Raw genomic sequence first — 27,264 nt, 5'->3', positions numbered from 1 at the left:
TTCATGCCCAAACTAGGAATTGAATGCTGGTCTCCAGACTTGCAGTCCAACAGTCAAACCATGATGCCACACTGGCTCTCTACACTACAAACATGGGCTGTTTTGTATAAAATCCCATCTTCAGGCACAGAATATCGGTATCATGCCTTAAATCAAGGAGGTAAAGTCAAATGCTTCACCACGTCTGAAGAGGAGACCCACGATGACAGGCAAGATGAATCAGAGGAGGAGCTGAAAGCTCTGGCTAGCAACTTTCCTAGGACCACTGGAAACTGAGGCCAAGCCTGGGCCCTCCAAAAAGAATCCATCTACTCTCAAGAACAGGAAAAAGACACAGACACTGAGGCAGAAAAACAAACCTTCTTTGGAGAGAGCTCATCAAGAGGCCCAGCATGAAAAAGCCATCTACAATGGAGTGCCAGGATTCAGCAGAAACCATTTTAAAAATCATCACCTGAAGTCCACTGAACATCCAGGTATAAAACACTCACACCTGAGATGTTTGAACACTATTTTGGGTTCTGAACTACTATGAAGGGTATATGTGTGTGTGTACACACACACACACACACCATTAACATGGTAATAACATATTTAGATCTATAAAAGCAATCTTCTCAATAATATATCGTAGAAATTGCATGATCATGTCAGATTATATTTAGAAAAATCTAGGTGAATGGTTTTCAATATCACAAAGAGAGGCTAGTCACAAAACATGACATACAATGTAAACATTCAGGGATTCAATACCTTGATTATGGATAATAGATAAAGCAGACGCAATAGTGAAAATAAATCATATGGAACTGAATGAGCAAGCAACATAAAATATGAACTGGTAATCTAATTTAAACCTCTCTTAGATGGGAAGGATATTGTCAGTCAAATTGAATGTGTTTCTAAAAATCTCATTTTCATCATGTTTTCATGTAAGTTAAAAAAAAAGACTAAGCAGGCATTCAGATGTCATGGTAACTGGAAATTCTGACCAACCATGAACTAGGCAGCATACTGATACTAGACGAAAAGCAAGAACAGTTAAACAACCTATCTCATTACTTGTATAGAAACAAAAGGTTTCCCCAAATACAGTCCCAGTGTCTTTTGGCAGCAGCACAAGACTACCAATCAGGTTATCCATGGCAAGTAGAAAAGAAACAACCTTAGCCAAGCAGGTAATGAAAGGGAGTATTAGTTCCCCAGTTTCTGAGATCCATAATACAGTATATGGAAGAATGGTAAAACACCAGTTAAAATTAGCTGTTTCCCAGCCCATAATGATGACATAACCATTTTCATCTGAGTGAAGCCACTGGTATTGAAGTAGAGGGAGATGATGAATACCCACAGTATTCAAGAATGTAGTCAAATTACTACCATCTCTGAGGCTGGATCCACACAAGCAAATAAAATCTGTACCCCATCTCCATTTCCTCGATAACACCACTCCTCAGAACAGATGACTGTTTTAACAATGAAAGTGTTTCTTTTAGGCTTTAATATGATTTAGATAAACTCACTTTTTATTCCCCAGTGTTGAGATGGAGTGTAAAAGGGGGGGGGGGCAGATTGGTGAGTGGCATTCTCCATCCAGCAAGTGTGTTGTCACCATTTCATTTTTGATAGTGCCCAACCTGAATGTGATTCCTATGCATGAAGGATGTTTCCTTCATTGGCGGTGGGAGGAGGGAGGCTTGAGAATTGCTGCATTGGAGCCTTCATGTTTTTCCATGAAACACAGCTGGTGCAACTGTAGCTTCGCTCTGTCCTTGCCAGGGAGTCGATGACAACCACAACACCGTGTTCAAACCTGGAGGGTAGAAGCTGTTCAGCTGAGGCACCGCTGAGTGACTAGGCTTGTTATTCCTCCTCCTCCCCTCACTGTTTATGATCAGCAGTATTTATGGTGAACTGCGAGGAGATATGTCACACTACACAATGGTGCTGTGAGGACAAGACATATTCATCCCACATGCACCACCCTGAGCTCTTTGAAGAAACCCAGACACACATGTGACAAATAAATTATATGTTTTGGACCAGAGCTGGAATTTTACTTGGCTTGCACAACAGTCTAATGTATCACATAAAGTCACTGAAACTGCTTAAAACACAACCCTCATGCACACACCAGTGACACTAAGCTGTTGCCATGGAAGCAACCACCAACAGCCCCTTCCTGCTTCCTCCTGCTTCTGCCACCATCTCACCTGTCCATCCCAGCTCTCTCTACATCCCCTCTCCAGTCCCCTCTGTCCACACACCTTCTATCCCATGTGTGTGTGTGTGTTCTGTCCATCAGGAAAATTAAACACCTCCTAGTGTATGGATGTGAGAGCTGGACACTAAAAGAAGCAGACAGAAGAAAAATCAACTCATTTGAATTGTAGTGCTGAAGAAGAGTGCTTAGGATATTGTGGATAGCCCAAAAGACAAACAAATGGATCTGGGAACAGATAAAGCCAGATATCCCCATAGAAGCCAAAATAATTAAATAGAGGCTGCCATACTTTGGCCATGTAATGAGAAGACATAGATCACTGGGAAAGACAATAAAGTTAGGAAGGGTAGAGAGTAGAAGACGGAGGAGAAGACCGCATGCCAGATGGATGGACTCAGTCGAGGAGGGGGGCATGGGCTGACAGGAATTTAGCAGGAAAGTGGAGGATAGGGGTTCTTGGAGGTGTCTCATCCACAGGATTGCCATGAGTCAAGGTCAACTCAATGTCAGATAACAACAAACAAAGTTTAGGCAATGACATTTAAAGTTTAAAGTCCCCTCACTCACTTGCTCACTCACTTGAACAAAAGGGGCGAAGAAGCTTAATAGGGACTGATAAGTGTTAACACAAAGCCCAGAGCTACTGAAGCCGCAGGCGCATTACCTCACTCACTCATTCCCATCCCCTACCTTCCCTCACCCACTTTATGGACTTAATATTATTATTATTATTATTATTATTATTATTATTATTTGTATACCGCCCTCTGGCAAACCAATCCGGGCGGTTAACAACAGTAAAATATAAAATATGACAATTAAAAACATTTTATCCCTCCCCCCCTTAAGACAGTATTAAACAGTATAACATGTTAAAAACACAATATCAATGCATAAAAACAACAAAATAATAATAATATTTATTTGATAATAATATTTATTTGGTAATAATAATATTTATTTGATAATAATAATATTTATTTCTATTATTAATAGAAATGGGATATCTCCAAGGCAGATGGAGAAAGAATTAAGGGAGATTTAAATGCCTCCTAGTTTAGGCTACAACACTTAAACTTTCAAGTTCCCTTACTACCTCACTCAGGTGCGGAGGGGAGGGAATAGGAGGTGGAGAGCTGTCAAACAGCAGTGCATGTAAGTGGTAAGATTTATAGGAAAGCTAGAAAGGCTATTGGTTTATATATTTGCATTCATGCCAGGAAAGAAAAATGGTGCAGCCACTGCAACAGCGTGACACAAAATAATCCATATTATTGAACACGTGGACCAAGATAGAAACACCCTTTTATACAAATGTTACTTTGGGTCAGAAATGTGTGGCTCTAAGATCAATATGAGTTCACATTAAAAGGGATGAGTATGGCATTAAGTGTGCCAACCAGTGGAGGATACTTCCAACTGGAGTTAAATTATTTTGCAGGTGTGAATTTGTGCCTGAGATCCCAATAGCCACTTAGATCTTGTTCAAGGGACTATAATTACAAATCAGGGCTTCCCCCCCCAAAAAAAAATATTGCTAAAACAGTTGCTATATCATATTATTTTCAAACCGGCCTAACTTGTCTGCATGAATTTCACTGAACTGCAGCCCACGTACACTGATGAAACTGAATCTTTCCTATTCTCTTTCTAGTAATGCACTACGTCCTACAAAATGCAGATAAGCATGAGTAATCCAAAAACTTTCTTGTGATTAAAAATATTTGGGTTTTTTGAGTAGCAGTCTGCTATGTGACTATGAAAATAGTGTAAATATTTGCATAAAACTTGACCTTGAAGTATGAAAGGGAATCAAATGCATTATCTGCCAAAAATTAAATATGGATTTATAATGAAAAGTGTACTGTCATATCAGAAATCATTTCTGCATGAGGAACAGAAGTAAACAGTAGAAACTTATACTGCAGGGTTTTTTTTATTTAAAAAGAAAGCTACATATATTTTTAAAGATGAAGCATTTAGAAGTAATTAGTTCAAACTGAACATAGAGAGGACCTCACATTTACCATAAACCAATTGTTACAAAAACACTGATTATTAAAGACACATGCAAAATTAGGATGATTAATGGAAGTGGATTTATATGACAAGTTGTAGCATCGGGAGATGGTGGAGTTATGATTTATACCTGTGCTCTCTCCCACCATTCATATAAAAACACAGCTCGCGGTGCAAGATTATAACCAACAGACACAATACAGAGAAAGCCAGAGGAAAAAAATTAATGCAGTTCAAATGCTAATCTATGTACATATGCTATTCATTTCACCTAAATTTGCCCTGACTGTTCTTACAATGTAATGCATTAGGTTGCCATCAACCTGAAGTGTTTCCTAATCTGCCTTTAAATTAGTCAATGAAAAATGTTACATTTGTGTATATTCAGACATCCTTCCTTTACTTTCATAATCTAAAAGAGACACAGATTAGGGAAAATGAAAGCATAAAAGGATAAGGGATTCAAGGAGGAGGAGGAAAGGTAATGAAAGCAAAATCCTGAGAAAACAGATGGGTCTCCAGTCACAGTTTAAATATAAGGACAGATGGAAATGTCCATATGTCAGGAGGCAGGATATTCTCTAGGAAGGGAATGAACAGAGTGAAAAGATGTTGACAGTAAATAGAAGGACTTAGTCCTACTGAGAAGGACAACGCTGGAAGAACAGGGGAAATGAGAAGGTAAGCTCTTGAAATGAAGGGGCAGAAGTTCACCATGGGCAGTTCAGAATCAAGAGGAGAAATACAATCAAACCAGGATGCAGGAAAGGCCAGATAAATGCCAGACCTAAAAACATGAAAAATTTAACATGTCTGAACTATGTACATTATGGTAGCCAAGGCCCCACCTGGAATACTGCATCCAGTTTCTGGGCACTTCAATTCAAAAGGGATGTTGACATGCTTGAACTTGTCCAGAGGAGGGCAACAATATGGTGAAAGGTCTGGAAACCATGCCCTATGAAGAGAGATTTAGGAAGCTGGGTATGTTTAGCCTGGAGAAGAGAAGGTTAAGAGGCAATCTAATAGCCCCGTTTAAATATTTGAAGGGGTGTCATATCAAGGATGAAACAAGCTTGCTTTCTGCAGCTTCGGAGATTAGGACAATGGATGCAACCTACAGGAAAAGAGATTTCACCTCAACATTAAGAAGAACTTCATGAAAGTGAGAGATGTTCAACAGCAGAGCACACTCCCTCGGAGAGTGGTAGAGTCTCCTTCTTTGGATGTTTTTAAACAGAGGCTGGAGGGCCATCTGTTGGGAGTGCTTTGATTGTGGATTCCTGCATGGCAGGAGGTTGGACTGGATGGCCTTGAGGTCTCTTCTAACTCTTGGATTCTATGATTTGATTCTAACAAAAAAGATAACCATTTGGGGGGTAGAAGAGGAATGAAACGTGTATGAAAACTGGAAATGTTCAACAAATTAAAGTAGCAGACAGTTGCAGTGGCACGCATAAATTAAGGGGGGGGGGAGGGCAAACACAATCCTGAAGTTTTGCAATTCCAGAAAAAGAATAAAGAGTAGCTAAAGATATAAATTTTTCTTTTTTCAAGACTAAACCTCTGAAGAACAGAGGTTTGCTTCTCAGTTCAACATTCAAGCCAATACTAGAAGGACATGGGGCATAAGAGAGTCAACTCAGGCACTGCAGCATTTGGGAGACTGCCAGGTGAACAACTTACTCAGACAAGTGCTGAAACTCAGCTAGTGCCTTTAAGTCAAGTGCTTCTCCAATTAAGACTTCCTTGGGCAAGCTAGCCTTTCCAGAGGAAATTAATAAACGTGAGAGGAATTAATAAAAGAACAAAAAGTAGCAGTGTTTAGCAAAAGGTAAGGCATAGAAAAGAATGGGAAATTTGCAGTAAATAAAATCTTGAAGAATATATATCTCAAGACAATGTTGTTCAGAGAAGTGCCCTTGAATTGAGATAGCAGAAGATGGACATAGGTTATTACATTAATGTTCTGGAAAGGGAATACACATAATCCCCTTTACCTGATGTACGATGATCAGAGAAAGCTTTGCCCACAAAGCCACAATGCATTGCATTTAAAATTGTCAGGGGAATCCTCTGTGTGCACTGGCGACAGCTCCTTCTTGTATCTATGTGTACACACAGTTAATTTTTCCCCCCAATGGACAAGCATAAGTTCATCAGGAAAACATTACATGCATCAGCAGTTGGTGAGTAGGGATACCCCATGCAGCCCCACAACCCCTTCCACACACTCATTCAATATTCAAAGAGAGTTGGGTAGACCCTCTTAATTCACACATTATATAAAGAATAGTCAGACTCTCCTGATTTGGGGAAAATGTAAGAAATTATACATTATGTATTGCTGCCTCTTACAGAGACCCTCAAGAGAGTCATTTTGAACATATCTCTGGCTAAGAAAGAAGGTTTACATGCAAAGTCAAAACTTTTCTATTGACCTCAAGAAACACAAATATGCTTGCTTATTTATTTATTGAATTTATACCTGCTTTTCTCCCAACATTGCTACTCTTGAAGTAGTGCTGTTCTGACTTCACACTGTGTATGTCTACAGTTCATTATTGAAAAATACAGTGGAAAGATAATGAACATGATTGATTTAGCAATTTTATGTGTAATACTAATGTATTTATGTAGTATTTTGGTGGAACTGTTTTTCTATATATGATATTTTTAAGAAGTTTTATTAAGGTTTTCACTTAACAATAACATATATAGAAACATATCTACCTACCTACGTACATATATACAACCTGCGTACAACACAACCATCTTAAACCAACTAATAGCAATTGCCACAAGGTATGAATAGGAAATGAAAGAGAGAGATGGATGATATTTTTCAGGTAATGATTTTTCTGTCCAATAAATATTTACTTGATTTGAAGCAAACACCAGAAAAATCCCAAGACTAAGCAGAAAAAGACGCATGAAAGTGAAAAGAGGAATGAATATAAACGTCAAGAAAGGAAGAAAGAACAGGAAAACAAAGCAGTAAACAGCATGTATTGATTCTATATAGTTTCCAGTGGGCTCATCCAAACCAGTCACTGGTGTTGTTTTGTGTCACTTCCTTTAATGTCATAGAATGTTCCTTTGGGGTGTTTCTTTGAGTTTCCCTGACCAAACAATATTAGATAGATAGATAGATAGATAGATAGATAGATAGATAGATAGATAGATAGATAGATAGATTGGTGTCCTCCTTATGCCCTGAAAAAATGCCTTTTAATTTTTAAATCATTTAATATTCTCTCTCTAAAGCTTTGTCATTATGTTGCTAAATTCTAATGCTCTTATTACTGTGCTGAACAAGCACACAAACACGCAAAAATATACACATACACAAAGAGCATCCTTGCATGAACCTTCTCCATATACACCAGGGATTGTTTCCCAGAAATGGATGTTCAGCTTTGGAACACTCCAAACATCTAGAGAGTCTTGTAGCACCCAAACAAATTGGGAGTTTTATGGATGTAAGTATCATCCATCCCCTATTCCTCTCCTTCCACTGTTTCTTCTGTAGACTGGACTATAGTTCTTATGGGGAGAACTACATTGACTTAGCAAACATTCAAAATGAATTCCAAATGGAGGCTCACATGTATAGGGTGCTTAAACATATGCAAGCTAAAATGCACAACTCAGAGGTGGAGGAAATGAAATGGTGAAAAATCCTGACAAAGTAGAGGTAGCACAAAACTTGTTAGCTGAGGTACTCCAGATCTTAATTTAAGATTCTAGGTTACAATCCTTGATTTTTATCATATGGGTTGGTCTGTATGTGGAGAGGGCAAAGGATTTTATCTCATCCCAGCACAATAATATTATCATTGTAGCTTAGCACTATTATAATAATACTATGGAGATATTACAAAATAAAAATAAAAATTGGAAGGGGGCATTTTAATGGAGGAAACACTAGCTGAATAGATTCCAGACACCTGCATTCAGTGTTGCTGTCCACCGAGATTCACACAAATGTGCTGGAAAGTGCTGTTTTAACTGTTATTGTTGTTTTAAGCCACTGTTTGAGTAGATATTTTTTTAAAAGTTGGTGAAAGAGGAATAGATTCCCTAAATATCAAGGAGTAAACCATATTGCTGAAGTAATTAGTAAAACATCGTTTGAATCTTGGAAAAGAGCATTAAGTACAGCAATAAAAACCTGCCAGTCTAGGTGATGAGCCTGCCACCTCCCATTCTAGTTTACTTCTACTGTCACATTTCTTCAGCAACTATCAACACAAGGAGTAAACCATATTGCTGAAGTATTTCTTGAAGCAATTTGCATGGGTAATGACCTGCAAATTATACAAAAGAGTCTTTTCAAATGAATGCAATAGCTTCTTTGAGTACCTTAAAAATAAACAGCCCTTCCTAGAAGGTTTACAGCATTTCAGGTATTTTTTTAAAAAAAGAACTTTACTTGCCATAAAGCCAGTTTACTTAGCTTTGTATACAGACCTTAAGGATATACTGTTACAATCATTTCACATACTAAGTAACCCTTAATGAATATATGAACCACAGTATTTATTTATAATGTCTAAATCACATTTAAAACATTGTGTCCCAATTCAAATAATAGATGAGACAGCACTGTGCTTTATGGTTAACTAAAAATCTATGTAACACTCTCACATGCAGTCTTTGGAGAGCACAGTCTTCTTTTATTTTTCTTCTTTCTCTTTTGTCTTCCTCAAAGATGTTGTTGTGTATTTTCAGGTGACCCTAAGGCAAACCTATCGTGACATTTTCTGGGGCTCAGAGTGTGTGACTCGCTCAAAGTCACCCAGTGGATTTCCATGACCAAGAGGGAAATAGTACTCTGGTGTCCAGAGTTGTAGTCCAACACTGAGACTGTTAAAGCATATAGATTTATTAAATTTTGGAGTGTGTGTGGAATTTACTTTGACCCCAAGCTGACCTCCTAGGGGCACTGCCATTTCTCCAAAGCAAGGAGGTCAGGTAGGCAGCTTGCAAAGGAGGAGGCAAGATCCCTAGAGATAATAAACTGGAAATTTGCCACAGGAAGTTTGAGAGTTGCTAAATAGGAAAGCCATCACCTCCAAAAACCAACAAAATGTTGGCTGTTTTATTCTCAGCCTCATACTTGATGGGTCAGTGATTAAATGAATGACCCATCCATTCATCTGTTTGTCCTCCACCATTCTGTCAAGACCCAAGTGCATCGGCTGGGCTATTTTTCACCTTGGCTTAACAAAAGTCCAGGTCTTTTCATCCTTTGTCTTGGCTTCAGCCAAGCCATTAAGCTCATCGCAAGAGGCTAGAATTTACCTATATAACCCTTAGATCCATTCACCCAAGTGTGCTATAGTCAGAATACAGCCTGGCTTCATGTCAGACTGGACTCTGATTTTAGTTCCCTTGGCCATTTCCCCCCATGTTCCAGCAGACGTGTCTTTTCCATTATCTACATCTACATTGGGTTCCTGGAGTAGCCTTCAGAAGTATTTCCCGTAGTTTTGCCTCTCACAACTCTCTCCCAAATTTCCCTTCGGAAATTACTTTCATTTAGAATTGTGTGTGTGTACGCGTGTATCCTTTGCTGTGTGTTTGTTTCCCATTTCATAAATATTTAGACTTAAATGGAGCAGTCTGTCTCCATGTCATCTCTTAAGGGATCATTTAGCTCTCTGGTATACACTAAGGGACATGGTCTTGCGAGGGGTGTTGTTAGGACCCCACTCTCTGCAATTTAAGCTAAATTAAGAAATTTTCCTAATCAGATCCTTCCTAACAAAATCACAACACAACATTGGACATCTTAAATTTCAGACCACATTTTATACCCACATTTAATGGGTCTATTTCCTATCCATGATCATGCTGATCATTTTTTGTCAGTCACTGACTAGATGTAGAGATGATGAAGTAGTCACTTAGCCACAAACTCAGATGCTAACATACTGGCTCACTGATAAGTCTCTAAAAGGGATCATGGTGATGTGAGCCACTTCTGCAAACTGCTCAAAAAGCTGCTTTGTGGTCTGTATGTTCAGTCCAAGTTCAACAAAAAGTTAACGGCCTGGAAAATAATCCCTTTATGAATTAGCTGATCTGTATTAAACTCTCCTTGAACAGGCAATTAAAAGGAGAAGAAGCTAGTAGCCCCTCAAATTCAAAGTATGTCAGTGACTGCAAGATTTGAGCAGACACTTTGTATCCTGAGGATGGAGCTTGTTGAACTAGTTAGATCTGTCTGTGGTCAAGCACAAACTACCCTCTAGACACAGAAGGAATTAGTGGCCTATTTGTGGCCTAACAATCTTTAATCCCAATTTAAGTAGGCACCATGTAACCCCAGTTTAAAGACCTCCAGAGATGAAAAGTCCACCATCCTCTGAGACAGTCCGTTCCATTGTCAAACAGCTCTTACAGTCAAGACATTCCTCCTAACATTTAGATGGAATTTGTTTTCTTATCATTTGAATCTACTGGTATTATTTGTTTGTTTGTTTGTTTGTTTGTATGCTTCCTTTCACCCTGGAGGGACCCAAGGCAACTCAAAGATAAAAAATATTTTCAAATTTCAATAAATTCAAAACAATTAAAATCATCTACGAACAGTATAAAATCACATACAAATATACAAAATGTCATAATATTTGGAGCCGCAGAAAACATGCCCACACCATCTTCTAGATAACATCTTTGGGATATTTAAAGATAGCAGTCATATCACTTCTCAGTCTTTTATTCTCCAACAAATATACTCAAGTCTTTTAAGTTCTTTTTATAATGCTTGCTGTCCAGAATTCAAAATGACCTTGATAGATTGGAGAGCTAAGCAAAACTAACAAAATGAATTTCAACAGGAATACATGTAAAGTACTATACTACATCTAGGCAGAAAAAAATTAAATAGACAAATATAGAACATGTGACACCTGGTTCGAAAGAGGTATATGTGAAAAAAGATCTAGTAGTCAATATTCCACAAGCTAAACAAGTCCACAGTGTAGTGCAGCAGCCCAAAAAGCCAGTGCAATTCTGGGCTACATCAATAGGAATATGGTGTCCAGATCAAGTGTTATGTTATTCTGTTATTCTGCTTTGGTCAGACCTCACCTGGAAAAGTGTCCATTTCTGGGCATCATAGTTCAAGAAGGAGTACTCTCTAGGTTTGGTTTGTCAACCAATTACCCCGAAGTGTGGTACTATCTGGCCCACAATTCACCAGCAAAAACTAATTTTAAAAAATACATTTCTGATCTGCATCAACTCATGTATAGTTGCCACAGTTCATTGCCAAAAAAGAAAGACAGACAATTTTAGGATGCATCAACTCAAGTATAATATTCAGATCAAGGAAAATTATGATGCCACTCTATTCTGCTTTGGTCTGTGTCCATTTCTAGGCACTTTAACTCAAGAAGGATATTGACAAGTTGGAATATGCCTAGAAGATGATGATCAAGATGGAAAAAGGTCTAGAAACTGAGGTTGCTGGGTTTAGCCTGAAGAAGTAAAACTAAAAGATGAAATGACAGCAATATGTAAATATCCTGAAAGCCATCATACGCACAAGATAGCAAGCCTGCTTGTTGTTTTTCCTGAAGACAGGATCCAAACCAAGAAGATAAGCAAATGGAAACAGTTAGGGTATGAACATAAAATGTGTGTGTGTGTAAAATACAATAAAATAATCAATTATTCAAATTAAAACTACACAGTCCAGACTAAAAATATGAATGTGGGAGAAGGTTGATGAGACATAAATCATTTGTCAACGGAAAATACATGGCCCAAGGTCTCATCAGATTCTTCATACAAACGGTAGCCAGATGTGTTTCGACTCACAGGCTTCACCAGTGGCCAATAAATGTTTTTACGTTGTTCAATGACCTCCAGACAAAAGGCTGAAGAGTTGGTTTTAGAAAACCCTACATAATTATATTTATACTCAAAGTACATAGCTCTGCAATGAAACAACTTCAATCCAGTATTTACCAACACAAGAATATAGATTATATTCATATCTTAATTCTTTCTGTTTGAAACAGTGAGTTAGGTTTAGTAATAATTAATAATTTAATTTATTTCTATACCGCTATTCCAGGGATCACAGCGGTGTACAACAGCAAGTAAAACATACATCATATCATAAAAATACAACAATTAACAATTAAAAACAATTAAAACCCTACAAAACAACCCCATACAAATGGCTGGATAGATGGAATCTGCCAATTACATTGCCAGGGGAGAAAAGATGACAACAGGCTCATGGGGGAAAAGCCTGGCGAAATAAAAAGGTCTTCAGGTTCTTCTTAAAACCATCAAGGGTGGTGACTGTACGGAGCTCAAGGGGGAGAGAGTTCCAGAGCTGAGAGGCCGAAACTGAAAATGCCCTCCGAGATGAACTAAATCGAGCATCTGGAACTCTCAAAAGATGTTTCCCACCCGACCTGAGAGTGTGGGGCGGACTGTTTGGGGAGAGGCGGTCCTCCAAGTACCCTGGGCCCAAGCCATTTAGGGCTTTATAGGTAATAACCAACACCTTGTATTCGGCCCGGAAGCGAATAGGCTGCCAATGGAGATCTTTCAATACTGGTGTTATATGGCTGGCCCTGGAACATTTATCTTTTCATTTTGTTCTGTCCAAACCAAAAAAATTCATCCTACTAGTTCAGTTCAGTTCATCTTTATTACAGTCATAGACAAGCACAGGTAAAAGGGGGATACAGAATAAAAGAAGGTAAAAACACAGGTTCATCCTACTAGAATCTTGCCAAGAAAACCTTATGATAGGTTCACCTTAGGGTTGCCACAAGATGGAAATGACTAGAAAGCACATAACTAGTAGTAGTAGTAGTAGCAGTAGCAGTAGTAGTAGTAGTAGTAGTAGTATCCTGTTTTTCCCCATAACTGGGACTCAGAGTGGCTTATAATTGAAAAGCACAGTACAATTAAAAACATACAAAAGGGATGCATTAAGATAGAATTAAATTAATTTCTGGCTTCTCTGGGAAGGGAATTCCAAAGCCTAAGGGCAGCCACCAAGAAGGCCCTCTCTCATGTTCCCATCAACCATGCTTGTGATGGGAGTAGGACTGAGAGAAGACCTCTCCAGAGGATCTCAGGGCCCAGTCTGGCTCATATAGGGAGATTCAGTCTGCCAAACAGCCTGGTCTTGAACCATATAGGGCTTTATAGTCTTCGGATTTTTTCCAGGGAAAAACTGGCAGCCAAAGGAGCTGTTTCAACATGGGCCTTGTGTGGTCTCTGTAACCTGTCCCAGTTAGCAGTTTCCAAATACTTTTTAAAGACAGCCCCAAGTATAGAGAATTACAGTAGTTCATAACAACAACTAGAAAGGAGATTTTAGCTAAATATCTAAGAGATTTTCAACCGTGGACCAGACTATACTAGATGGTGGTGGACTCTTATTTGTTGGAGATTGTTAATAAAAGCTGGATGGCTACCTGTCAGGGATGCTTTAGCTGTACAGTAGCCCCTCCGTTTTCATGGGGGATTCATTTTGTATCCCCGCCCCACAAAAATGGAAAATAACTGGTATTCAAGCCCCATTGGCTTGAATGGTGGCATGCACCCATTTTGTCCCCCTCTTTTTGCCACCTGCAAATGGGCAAGGGGTGCGGATTCGAAGTCCATGTAAACATAAGGGTGGATGTATTCATTTGTGCTGATGAGATTGAACTAGATTGTCCTGGCAGTCAATTCCAACTCTATGATGCTACAACTGGAGACTAAAGGTAAGTAATGAATGCAGAAGGGACTAATGCAGAAGGAACTAATTATTTATGTTAGTCCAGGAGGTAAGTTCCATATTGCACCTATATGTCAATGTCAGACCACAAAGAGGAGAGCACTGAGCATTCATTAACTGAACATTTAAAATGTCAACTAATTAGACAGCCTACTCCAATGCATAAGAGATGAAATAGCTACTAGGAATAAACTGGAAAGTTTCAATAATTTACAGAATGGTTTCTGAACCTTAATTTTGAATCTTAATTTAATAAATTTAAAAAGAGTTATCAGATGGTGATAAACCATCAGAATTACACATGAGGGTACAATCCTATACTCATTTACTTGGCAGCAATTCTCATTGTATGCAATGAGAATAACTTCTCAGAAGATACATATAGGACAATCCCCTCCCGGGCAAAAAAAAATAAATTCCATGCTTGACCATGGAAGCCTAGGTGACCTGCAAGTCACACTCTCTTGACTTCAGAGGAAGGCAATGGCAAACCCCCTCTGAACAAGTCTTACCAAGAAAACCCTGTGATAGGTTCACCTTAGGGTTGCCATAAGTTGGAAATATCTTGAAGGCATACAGCAACAAAGATAATCAACTGGAGAGTCCAACCAATTTTCCTGCAGGTCAGTGGTTTTGGGAACATCTTTGAAAGTACCAATCTAACTAGATGACACCTTCAAAATTCTACCAGGTATACATCACACCCACTCCCTCTCTCTTTCTCTCTCTAAAGCAAGGGTGAGAACTGCAACTCCCAGCAATCCTAGCCAATACAGCCAATAGTGAGGAACACTGCAACTTGCAATTCAACAATATTTGGAGAGGCATGCAAGACCTATCCTTGCTGTAAAGCTTGAGCTATCTTTGCTGTCACTTGCCTGCACAATTTCAAACTGCCCTACTGCTCACCCAGAGAAGCCAACAAGGGGCTGGCAGTCTTGAAGAATTCTAGAGGCTGGACAACATCAAGGCATGGGCTGCAGGTTCCCCTAACCTTGTTCTATCAAATGAAAGCAAGACTGATACAGAAACAGTTCAGCTTGGGCTGAAAAGCAGACATTTCTGTAGTACACATAAGGAGCAAGCAGGGGGAACACTAATAAAAGATATAGTCCAAGCTAGAGAATTTGTGCTGCTATTGTCTTGTGAGGCTCCTGTAGCAAATGTCCTGGGACAAGTTTATTCTTTTATTATTTTGTCTTCTGACACTTTGGTTTGTTTTTGCCTGAAATAGTGAAGTGTCCTGAATGCCTTAGCAGGAAACCAGTAAGAGGCAAGAAATCAATAAATAAAAGAATAGCAGTCTCACATTTTATAAGGTAAAAGCAGACATGCATTAATGTTTAACGCATAACAGCTTCTAATGGGAGATGAACACATAAAACTGACATGTGTTGTTTACTGGTCTAGCCCAGTACAGGCTTCCGTGACTGGTAGTCACTCTGAGATTCCAGGAGAAGATGTTCATAGACCAATAATTTATTCATTATCACAGTTATGATGGTTACATTTATATCTCACCTTTCCTCCCATGAGCATGACTCCTGTCCTCCAATTTAGTTTTCAAAACAACTCTGTGAGATAGGTGAGGATCTGCAATAGGTTGCTTGCATAGAAGACTGATGAAGAGTTTAGTAAATTGGCATCTAACCATGCATTGAGAATTTTTAAATATCATAATCGTATGCTTGCTAGGGATGCCATATCCCGCCTGTAGGCGGGGCAATCCCGCTTTTGGGGGTCCTGGCCCGGTCCCAGTCCGGTTTCCAGGCAAAAGGGGGGACTGCCCCGCCTGCAGCCACCCACCTCCTCCTCCTCTGCCGCCTCCTCTGCCCCCGCACACTCCCTGTATGGCCGCGGCTGCTCATGCAGCCGGCCGGCCATTTACTGCCTCCGCCTCCTCCGCCTTTCTAGCCCCGCGCGCAAGCAGGGGCGAGTGCGCGCTGCCGCCGGCCAGCCAGGGCCAAGACAAGCGCCCAGCGTGTGAGGCGGAGGCGGAAGAGGAGGTGGGTGGCTGCTGCCTGCCTGCTTCCGGTGCGCGGACGGGGAGCGCGCAGGCAGGCCCCTCCTCCTCCTCTAACTTCGCCTGCCTTGGCGCGCTCCCCGTCCGCGCACCGGAAGCAGGCAGGCAGCAGCCACCCACCTCCTCTTCCGCCTCGCGCGCTGGGTGCTTGTCTTGGCTCTGGCTGGCCGGCGGCAGCGCGCACTCGCCCCTGCTTGCGCGCAGGGCTAGAAAGGCGGAGGAGGCGGAGGTGGCCGCCTGCCTCTGCCACTGGAGTGCGCAGAGGGGGAGCGCACCAAGGCGGCGGCGGAGGAGGAAGGATGAAGGAGGAGGAAGGAGAGGAGGAGGGAGGAAGGAGGGATGAAGGAGGAAGAAGAGGAGGAGGGATGAAGGAGGAAGAAGAGGGGGAGGAGGAAGGATGAAGTAGGAGGAAGGAGAGGAGGAAGGATGAAGGAGGAGGAAGAGGAGGAGGAGGATTTCCATTCCATTTGTACAGGTTTGCTTTAAGAATGATACTGGTGATGATGATGGTGGTGGTGGTGGTATTGATATCAGCAAGCCTCTGAGGTGATTTTTACAAACTCATGTGCAGTAAAGAAAAACCAAAGTCCCTTGACCAAGTACACACTTCTGAGAAGTATAGTTGGTGCGAGACACATGAAACCAAGGGCAAATCACTTCTTGTTAAACCACCTTGACATATTCAGTATGCATAGCTATGTGAACCCATGTTCAGTGTGAAACCCAAAGAGTTTGGTTATGCAATAAGCCTCTGAAATATGCAAGAGATTACCATGTTAAGTAAAGCCATGTTCAATGCCCAAATGTGCTGTCCTGTGTTTTGGGATGGGGAGGGGGATGGTTTGGCCAGAAAGGGAAGTACATTTGTGCCATCTGTCTAGGAATAATGCCCAAATGTCCTCCATTTTGATCATGCCTAAGAAACATGCATTTATATTAACATTTTTAAAAAAACAGCCATTTTTTCGTGTGTCCTCCATTTTTTAAAAAAATCACCCTACATTTGAAAATTTTGTCCTACACGTGTCCTACGTTTGTCCCAGTTTGGAGGTCCTGACTTATGGCAACCCTATGCTTGCTCATCTTTAACCATTCCATAACTGCTCAACTTAATTTTATTTTTTGCATTAAATATAGAGATTGCAATCCCTGCAATGATAAGGAAGCTCTCACTGACAACAGGTATCTTCTTCCAGTCTCAAGGTGGTTGGAGGAAGGGGAAACTATTTCCCAAACCTGGAATTGTGTTAGTGATCCTTCTAGAAAACGTTGTCATCCCCTCTCAGAAAGATAAAAGCTGGAAAATTTTCTGAGAACCTAAAAAGGCCCATATGGAGCTAGAGAACAATATCGGAGCAGTGTAAGCCTGGAAACAACCAGCATTTGAGGCTGTGTCAGAATTGGGTTGAAGAAAAATGAAAACAGTTTCTTTGTTTATATTTTTTTATTACTACATCTTTTCTCATCAATTTTTCACCAATACAGTTATAATTTGTGATCTCAGTGGCTCTGTTTTCCCTCCCATTTTATCTCTTGAACCTAAACTGAGTCGGATCTGAGTGAATTGTGCATTCCAGATCACTTCAAGCTGAGGAAGGAGAGTGTACCATGGTCACTCAAGGTTTTATAGCTCATATGGGACTAGAACCTGTGACCCCCAAGCCCCTGTCAAGCCCTCAAACTAGTATACAACACTGGCACTCCTTTCCTCAAATCCTTTAATTGGCTAAAGCAGGGATTGGTCCTGGGATTTTCTGCATGCAAAACATGTGCTCTGTCACTAAGCTATGGCCATTCTGCAAGCGCCATTTGAATCAGCAAGTAGTCTGTATTAGGGATAGGAAAACAAGCCAATAATTGTGTTTAGTAGCAAAACTATGAAAAGTTACTGTTCTGACTGTCTGAAAACTCTAGGAATTGTAGTCAAAAAAGTAACTTTTCCAAATCATGCTTAATAGGGAAGCAATACATTCCAAGTTGCAAAGAAAGCCAGTAGCAGGAATGTTCATGCAGAGGAAAATACTGCATAGGAAACATACCTCCTGCATATGTAGCATAAGCATAGTCATCTGAAAAGATGCCTTAACAAGTTGTACATGCAAATCAATATACTGCTTTTTCATGCAATTTAGGACCATTTTTTGTTCCTGCTACTCAAGCATCTTCAACCACATATATTCTTTGTTTAGGATAAGACTGTCCATCACAACAGCACTCTCTTGGCTATCACATCTTCTTTTTTGGCTCCCACACTATATCCCAATAATCTTTCATATTGTTATCTACTAAGCTTGGCTTTAGACAATATCCTTGCCTTGTTCCCCAGTTACTATTGTTAAACTGAACTTGTCACCTCATCTCCATACCCAAAAATTTTGCATTCCTATGGACAGTCTCACAGAGGCTGCTATTTAGATCTGTCCCTGGGCTTTCCACTGCACCTAATGTATCTCAGGTTTATGAAAGCTTATGCTACCAGCTTCTACCTTTCAGTTAGTCTCAAAGGTGCTGAAAGATCCCTTTACAAACAGTACCACAGTTATTTTTAAAATCATTTGTTGTTGAGGAATAGTAAGTTGGAAGAGGCCACAAGGGCCAGCCAATCCAGGAAAGGAAGAGACACTAGGAGCCACATTGCAAACATAGGATGACTAATGGGGTCACAAGGGAATTCCAAAAGAAGATCAGGATGTGCTTTATAGACTACAGCAAAACTTTTGACTGCTTAGATCATATTGTAAGGAAACATATCTTACATATTGTAAGAAAAACATGGGAGTGCCAACACATCTGATAGCCCTGATGAGGAATCTGTACTGAGGACAAGAGGCTACGTGTCAGAACAGAACACAGAAAAACAGAATGGTTCCCAACTGGCAAAGGGGTCAGGCAAGGCTGCATCTTATCACCCTACTTGTTCAACTTATATGCAGAACATATTGTAAGAAAAGCAGGCTTGGACACAGAGGAAGGAGAAGTAAAAATAGGAGGAAGGAATATCAACTAGGATGATACCATAACACTAGCAGAAAACCTGGAACAACTACTAAGGAAGATCAAGGAAGAAAGAGCAAAGACAGACTTGTTGTTGAACATAAAGAAAACCATAATAATGACCACAGGGAATCTACACAAATTCAACCTAGATAATGAATAAATAGAAATAGTAAAAGAGTTCTCACACTTGGGATCAAACATTTATCAGAATGGAGACTGCAGCCAGGTAATCAGAAAAAGATTAAGAATTGGGAGGGCTATGAAAGAACTAGAAAAGATCATAAAATGCAAAGATATACAGTGGGCCCTTGGTATACGCGGGGAATCCGTTCCTGACTCCCCCCCCCCCCCGCGTATACCAAAATCCACGTATGCTCAAGTCCCATTTGTCCCAATGGCGGCATGAGTGCACACGCGCCGCCATTGGGACAAAAGTTCCTGCCCCCAGCCTCCCCTCCCTTGCTTCCCTCCTTCCTTACCTCCCTGCCTCCCTCCCTTTCCTTCCCCTTACTTACCTTTAAAGTCTCTGCGCAGCGGCTTGGCCTCCGCTGCCGCCGCTGTGGGACAAGCCAGGTGGCCGCGGTGGCGGCAGAGGCCAAGTCTTGGCTTCCTCGCCGCTGCCCTGAAAGGGCGCGATGGCGGTGCTGGAGGCCTCTTGGCCCCCAATAGCACTGCCACCGGGCCTGTCCCACGGCGGTGGCAAGGAGGCAGAGCTACTGCGCCAGAGGCCTTCAAGGCCTCCAGCTCTGGCATCCAGCCTCCTCCATGCCTCCAACGCTGCGGAAGGGCCGGATACCGGTGCTGGAAGCCAAGAGGGCCCCAGCACCGACACCCAACCCTTCTGCGGCAGCAGCGGCAGCGAGGAGGCCGGGTGAAGGGGAGGCGCGGAGGGCAGCAGCGCCAGAGGCCTTCAAGGCCTCTGGCACCATCACCTGGCTTCCTTGCCGACGCTGCCACCGCGGAAGGATCAGGTGTCGGTGCTGGGGCCCTCTTGGCCTCCAGCACCAGTATCCGGCCCTTCCACAGCGGCGGAGGCATGGAGGAGGCCGGATGCTGGCGCTGGAGGCCTTGAAGGCCTCTGGCGCAGTAGCTCTGCCTCCTCGCCACTGCCGCGGGAAAGGCCCGGTGGCGGTGCTGTTGGGGGCCAAGAGGCCTCCAGCACCGCCATCATGCCCTTTCAAGGCAGCGTCGAGGAAGCCAAGACTTGGCATCCGCCGCCGCCACTGCCACCCAGCTCGCCCTGCGGCAGCGGCGGCAGAGGCCAAGCAGCCGCACCGAGACTTTAATGGTAAGTAAGGGGAAGGAAAGGGAGGGAGGCAGGGAGGAGAGGAGGGAAGCGAGGGAGGGGAGGAAGGAGAAGGAAGTTGTCCCCAATGGTGGCACGTGTGCACGCGTGCCGCCATTGGGGACAATTTCTCGATTTGCCATCCGCGGATGCTCAAATCCACAGATGGCAAATCCGCGTATAAGAAGGGCCGACTGTACAACCGAGCACGAAAGTTAGAATCATATGAGCCATTGTACAGTGGACCCTTGTTATACGCTGGGGTTTGGTTCCAAGATTCCCTGCATATAACAAAATCTGTGTATGCTCAAGTCCCATTAAAAATAATGACATAGCAAAATGGTGTCCCTTACAAAAAATGGAAAATCAAGGTTTGATATTTAAAATTAAATTTTTTTTTGAACATTTTCAAACTGTGTATGCTTGAATCCGTGTATAAAAAATCTGTGTATAAGAAGGGCCAACTGTATTCCCATTACCATGTATAGTTATGAGAAATGGACAGTGAAGAAAGTGGATAGGAAGAAAATCAATTCATTGGAGATGTGGTGCTGGAAAAGAGAGCTGAGGATTCCTTTGATATTCAAAAAGACAAACAAGTGGGTCCTAGAGCAGATCAAGCCAGAAATCTCCCCGTAAGCCAAGATGACAAAACTTAGGCTGTTGCGCTTCGGACACATCATAGAAGGATCATCTCATTGGAAAAAACAATAATGCTATGAAAGGTGGATTGAAGTAGAAAGAGAGGAAGACTGCATGCTAGATGGATGGACCCTATTAAGAAGGTCACAGGTATGCGTTTACAGGAACTAAGCAGAACAGTGGAGGATAGGGAGTCTATGAGACCTCATCCTCAAAGCCGCCATGGGATGAGATCAACTCAAGGACAGTTAACAACAACAAGCATTAGCATCAGAACTTTCAATTATGATGGTGCAGCAAGTGGTAGCTTTGGTTGCTCATGTGGGTGTGACTGTCCCATGTGTTTTGTTCTTCAAAAGACAATGATACTTGTTGTGTTGATACACAATTAACAGTACACTATAGATTATACCCCCAACCAGTAGCAGCCAGTAACAGGTTCAACCTGTAGCTAGAAAGACAAACAGAAAGACCTTCAGACAAAAGACTAGCCACAATGATAGAAGAGAAGTACATAACAAATATTTTGAACACATGTACTATTAGCGTTCTTGTTCTTCCTGCCAATAATAGTGTCCACAAAGTTTATTAAATTGTTACAGGTAATACAATTACAGGTGGTGTCTCCCTTATATGAAATGCTTGGAGCCAGCAGTATTTTGGATTTTTTTTAGGATGTTGGAATATTTGCATATACATAATGAGCTATCTTGGAGATATGACCCAAGTCTAAACATAATATTAGCCTGAAGGAAATATTATACACTATATTTTAAATAATTTTGTGAATGAAACAAAGTTTGTGTACACTGAACCATCAGAAAGCAAAAGTATCACTACCTCAACCACCCATGTGGACAATTGTGGAATATTTCAGATTCCAGAATTCTGGAAAGGGATACTCAACCTGTACTAAAGAAATCTGAGCTGTTTCCACAGTTATGGTTAAATCAATAAACCTGCTGCAAATGGATTTATTTAAACAACCACATTTCTAGACACTGTTACATTCAAAATGTAAGTAAACTGGAATCAGATGGATAGTTCTCTTATATTATTATACAGGGTTTTTTTGTTTTTGTTTTTTACAAAATGGTGTGCATTTAAATATCTGTCTGTCTTAGAAGTGTCATGTATTGGAAAGTGATTGGTCCTCATCTTTTTCTAAATGAAACTTTTATCATTACTGTTCAATAAGCAACCTTACAAGTGAAGGTTAGAAACCTTTTTCAGCACAAAGGCTAAAGTTTATTTCAGAGAAGTTCTTGACACCATGCTCCAAGTGCAGGTAAGGCATATGGAAATACCAATATTTTCTCTCCTTCCTCCTACATATTGATTTTTGAGAGTTATTCCATCACACCTGTGATGGCCTGAGATTTGTGCTGGATTGTTGTGGATCACAAACTTTATACATTTCATTACACGGTATCTTGGACATGTTGTTTGTTGTTAATACCCAATTGTAAGATCTGTAAAATCTTTAAAAGAACTATGCCTTTGCAGGGTTATTCCAAACTTTTACATGGGGGGACGAAAAATCCCATATAACAACTGGGAAACCACCCAAATATGCTATAGAGGGGTAAGAGGATGTGGCCACTTGAGCATCTACAGAAGGCCAAATTGGTATCCCAGGAGAGCTGGATTAGGTCCCAGAGCCTCAGTTTCCCTGTTCAACGGGAAAGTATTCTGCCCCAGTATATCGATTTACAATATACTGATTAAGCCAAAACTCATCCTAAACAAACACGACATCTCTAATTTAAAATCAAATATATTGGACACTCTCTTGACAGACTTAGGTTAAAAGAAATTTAAAGAACTCTTCTTAAAAGAAAGATTATCTTTAAAAAGTCAGTGCTAAACAAAGATATACCCATGTGCAAGACTCACATACATACTGCACATGCAGAGGTTGGAAAAGTTATTTTCTTGGACTACAGGTCCAAGGCTGGGAGATTCTAGGTACAGAAGACTCAAAAAGTAGTTTTTTCAAGCTCTGGGTGTTTGTGGATAGATATCTGGATGCCTTTCCCACTTGCATTATGATGTTTACCCAAGCCATGCTGAACAGACTAAATGCACCTTTGAATGTAAACTAGAATACACATGGCTACCAGGTATTGTGTGAAGTTAGTTGCTGCAAATAAGTTGGTTGGAGGCACTGACTTTAATGGGACACAAGCTTAGCTCCTGAAATAATATGAAAAGAATGTAAATGTGGTTATTCCTGGTTGCTTCATATTCACTTCTGTGAGTGCATTCCGTATAATGCAGGTGGGACTCCTGCAATCCTCTAGATGTTGTTGGACTCTAACTCCCAGAATTCCACACCATTAATCGTGGTGTTTAGGGCTGCTGGGACTTGCAGTCCAACAGCATCTAGATGGCCACATGATTCCCACCATTGATGCAATGGTCTGGATCCAATTTTGATTCAGTGGAATTAAGTTCATCATGACTCACTTCATTACTAGCACTGATGTCATTGAGTTTTCTCTAAGAATGATTGAAAGTGGATTCCATTCCATCTGTTTAGAGCTGAAGGCTAAATAAATTTGAGAGGAATGATGACCACCAGGATATTTTGATTAATATTATTCAAAGATGGATAGGTGGATGTAAATGGCTGAAGTGTCCAGTAACTATTATCAATTTTGGAGTGTGTATTTTTATAAATAAACCGGTGAGATACAGTTGAGACAAAAGAATAAACATTAATTGCTTTTATCAGTGCTGCCACCCAAGTATTGACATTTGTTCATGCACTAAAGCAGATCCCTTGATTTATGCTGAATATTACTTGCATTGGCTGGTCAAACATCCATGTAACAAAAAAGCAAAATTTTTATTGAAATTTCAGAAGAACCATCCATAGGCATTTTAGAATTTTATTAACTTCACACACACATTTACATTTTTAGAATAAGATAGCAGCTCTTCCTTTGTAAATGAGAGTTACGCTTTGATGGTCTTTAAAAGAATAATTTATCTTTGATAAGATACTACCATATATAAACTGCTAAGATCTATACAAAATTCTTCTTAGCATACAAGAAAGCTTGTGAACAGCCAATTTCTTATTAGCAAGCCTGTTATGCTAGTTAAAAATTATTCCGTTTTGTTCATTTAAATCTCTTTGATCTAACAATTGGCTTGCATTGCTGAAAGGAAGCAAGAAAGGCACTCTGAGACAAGGCACACACAACTTTCTTTTGTGTGCAAGTCTCTTTCACTAACATTTTCTACATTAAATTTTATATGCAACATTTATATTTTAAGCTACACTCGTTGAGGCTACAGCTTTAGTACTGAGGTATCAGTGCAAAGAAAAAAGCTTTGCTGGCCTGTTTGCTATGTTAAAAGCATGTCATAAAACGAACACAGTAAAATCCCTCTGCTTGATTAACTGCCCTGAGACTTTGCATGGAGTCTTGTTCCCCTTTCTTTCTCATGGCTTTAAAGACAGAAGGAGATTGAAATCTCTCCAGGAAGACATGATAGGCCCAATCCAAAGCAGGTCCTTACACGCTTACTTGCAAATAATAATTTTATAAAAGTATAGTTTCCCTGTGTGCTACATCTTGAAATGGTATCTATCTGAACCTTTACTTCCAAATAAATACCGTATAGGAGTATTCAGACAGTCTTATCTGATGAAACATAAGCATTTTCCTTCTCGTAGAAAAGGATGTCGGTGCACCATTTTAAAGCCCACATAGAAACTGATCTCTTTTTTTCCAGCCCAGGTGGACAACTCGGTATTCCAAAACCAAAAAGGAACTCTTAACAAAGCATTATGAAAAGCATTTTTCAGCATTAATGATATTCTACACAAATAAAAGGGAGGATTTAAAGGGGAGCGGGAAACAGCTGCTGGAAGTCTATTTTGTCCATCCTTGCAATTCCATTACATGTGCTCCAGCCACAACCCTGTAAGGTCTAACTGTAAAACTTGATGTCACCGACAGTGGCAAAAGCCACCAGGACATTTCATCATTAGAAAACCCTATTAATCAAAGTACTGAATGTTTCTCTAAGAAAAAAGGGGAGGAGAAGGTGGAAAAGCAGAGGCAGCAGAGTAAGGGAGTCCAAAGCATTCAGATTTAACCTTGAGCAGAACAGACTGACATCTCTATTTCGAATCAAGCAGCAGTTTGCAGTATCCTTGAAAAGCTCTGACGGATCTGTCATTCTGACAGTCCCAAAGGACACCAAACCCACAGTCCTTAGAAGAGAAGCCCAGTTCAGCTTTAGGAAGCATCTTGATAGAGAAGTGTCACATCCCTAGGAAGCCAAGGAGAGGCAGAAAACATGGGTGCCAACTGAATGTGCCCAAGATGCCCTTCATCCTGGGCATACCAGCACCTGCCTTTATAAGCCTCCTTCCCTTTTGGGATAATGAGAGGAACTGAAAGATCCCCATAGACATCTCTTTGGACACCTGCAAAAAAAAAGGCTGCCCCTCCCAAAAAAAAATAATGCAACCAGGTGGGGGCTGAGAAAACTGAGGCGCACAGATATGGGGCCAATACAAAAACATCCAGCGTAGTGTAGTGGTTTGAATCTTGGACTACGACTCTGGAAACCAGGGTTTGGTTCCCAGCTCTGCCATGAAAACCCACTGGGTGACCTTGGGCAAGTCACATTCTCTCAGCCTCAGAGGATGGCCCCCTCTGAAGAAAGTGGCCAAGAAAACCCAATGATAGGTTCGCTTTACGGTCTTCATAAATCAGAAACGACTTGAAGCCACACAACAACAACAACAACAACAACAACAACAGACAATTGCATCTCAAATCCACACAATGGTGATACCTTTATGCGGCCCACCAAAATGCACAAAATACATGATATATTTAGAACTGTTAGGGGAATGAGGTAGATGGGAATGAGGTAGATAGGGGGACGCTTATAGAGGAACTGTATGGAGAATGAGGTAGAGAAGGAAACATTTGTAGGGGAACTGTATGGGGAATGAGATAAATAGGGGAACACTTGCAGGGAAACTGTGGCAAATGAGGGAGGGAGGGAGGGAGGGGAACAATTGTAAGGAGACTGTTAGGGAAGGAGGCAGAGAGGGGATCATTTGTAGGGGAACTCTATGGGGAATGAGATAAATAGATATATAGGGAAAGAGGTAGCGAGGGGAACACTTGTAGGGCAGCTGGGAATGAGAGAAACAGGGGAACACTTGCAGGGAAACTGTCATGGGGATGAGGCAGAGAAGGGGGCAGCTGTAAGGAGAGTATTAGGGGATCCGTTTTGGGGGAGACTGTATGGGGAATCAGGCAGATCGGGGAAGAAGTGCAGGAGGAAGAGGAGGAGGAGAGGAAGAGGAAGAGGAGGAGGAGGAGGAGGGCCCTTGTATAACAGGCGATGGAAAAGAGAGAAAGAGGAGCGGAGCGCCAGCGGTCAAATAAAGGGGATCGGCAGGGAAGGCAGGCGACTCTGGGAGAACAGAGAAGGGAAAGAGCTGGCAGAGGAGGAGGAGGAGGAGGATGGAGAGGGACTCTGGAGAGAGGGACCAGGAGGAGGAGGATGGTGGTGATGATGATGATGATGATGATGATGGAGGAGGAGGAGGAGAGAAACCAAGGAGGGGGTGGGAAAGGGGGCAGCAGAGGAGGGGAGGGGAGGGGAGGGAGAGGGGGTCTGCCTTACCTGGCACTGGGAGCCGGAGACCCCCGGGGGGCAGGCGCAGGTGTAGGCCGGCTGGGGCTGGAGGAAGAGCAGCGGGAGGCGGTGAGGGATGGAGGGCAGCTGGGCCAGGGCCGGGGAGCAGGTGCCGTTGTTCTGGCAGGGCTGCCTGAGGCAGGGATCCGGGGCCAGGCAGGAGCCCAGCGGGGAGAGCATCATCATCAGCAGCAGCCCCAGGAGGAGAGGCCTGGAGGGGGACCTGGGGGCGCCCATGGTCCAGGAAGAGAGGATGGAGACCAGGCTCCTCAGCGGAGGAGGCTCGGAGGAGGCTCTGGCCAGGGAGCCGAGCAGGAGGGAGTGGCTGGCATGGCTTTCAGCCCAGAGCTCTGCCGAAGCGCCCCCTGCCGGCGGATGGCCCCGACGACGCTTCGCCATGCCAGCCCCGCCCTCCTCAGCAGTGACGTCACTAGAGTTGCAAGACACCCCCAAAGGTCATCCAGCCCAACCCCCTTCCATGCAGGAACTCCCCATCAAAGCACACCCCTCTGATAGAGGGGCATCCAGGTCTTCAACAAAGACCTCCCCTCCTTGGTTTCTCTCCACCACCATCATCCAAATGGTCCATCTCCACTCCACTGTTCCACTGTCCAACAATCTTGAAGCCACAC

At 41.8% G+C, this 27,264-nt stretch overlaps 1 protein-coding gene across 1 annotated transcript in view; it reads right to left on the bottom strand.

The window, feature by feature from the left end:
* The window catches only part of DNER (delta/notch like EGF repeat containing), a 190,536-nt gene extending 163,557 nt beyond the window's left edge, over positions 1-26,979 (bottom strand). Inside the window, exon 1 of the mRNA XM_089509155.1 lies at positions 26,621-26,979. Within this exon, the coding sequence (XP_089365281.1) occupies positions 26,621-26,869 (249 nt within the window). The 5' untranslated portion in view covers positions 26,870-26,979. The remainder of the gene's footprint in view (positions 1-26,620) is intronic.
* Between the last annotated feature and the right edge of the window lie 285 nt (positions 26,980-27,264).

This window comes from Sceloporus occidentalis, unplaced genomic scaffold (genome assembly GCF_023333645.1).
Source record: "Sceloporus occidentalis isolate IW3139 unplaced genomic scaffold, rSceOcc1.0.p SCAF_2, whole genome shotgun sequence".
Classification (NCBI taxonomy): Eukaryota; Metazoa; Chordata; class Lepidosauria; order Squamata; family Phrynosomatidae; genus Sceloporus; species Sceloporus occidentalis.
This window is presented reverse-complemented; position numbering and strand designations above follow the sequence as displayed.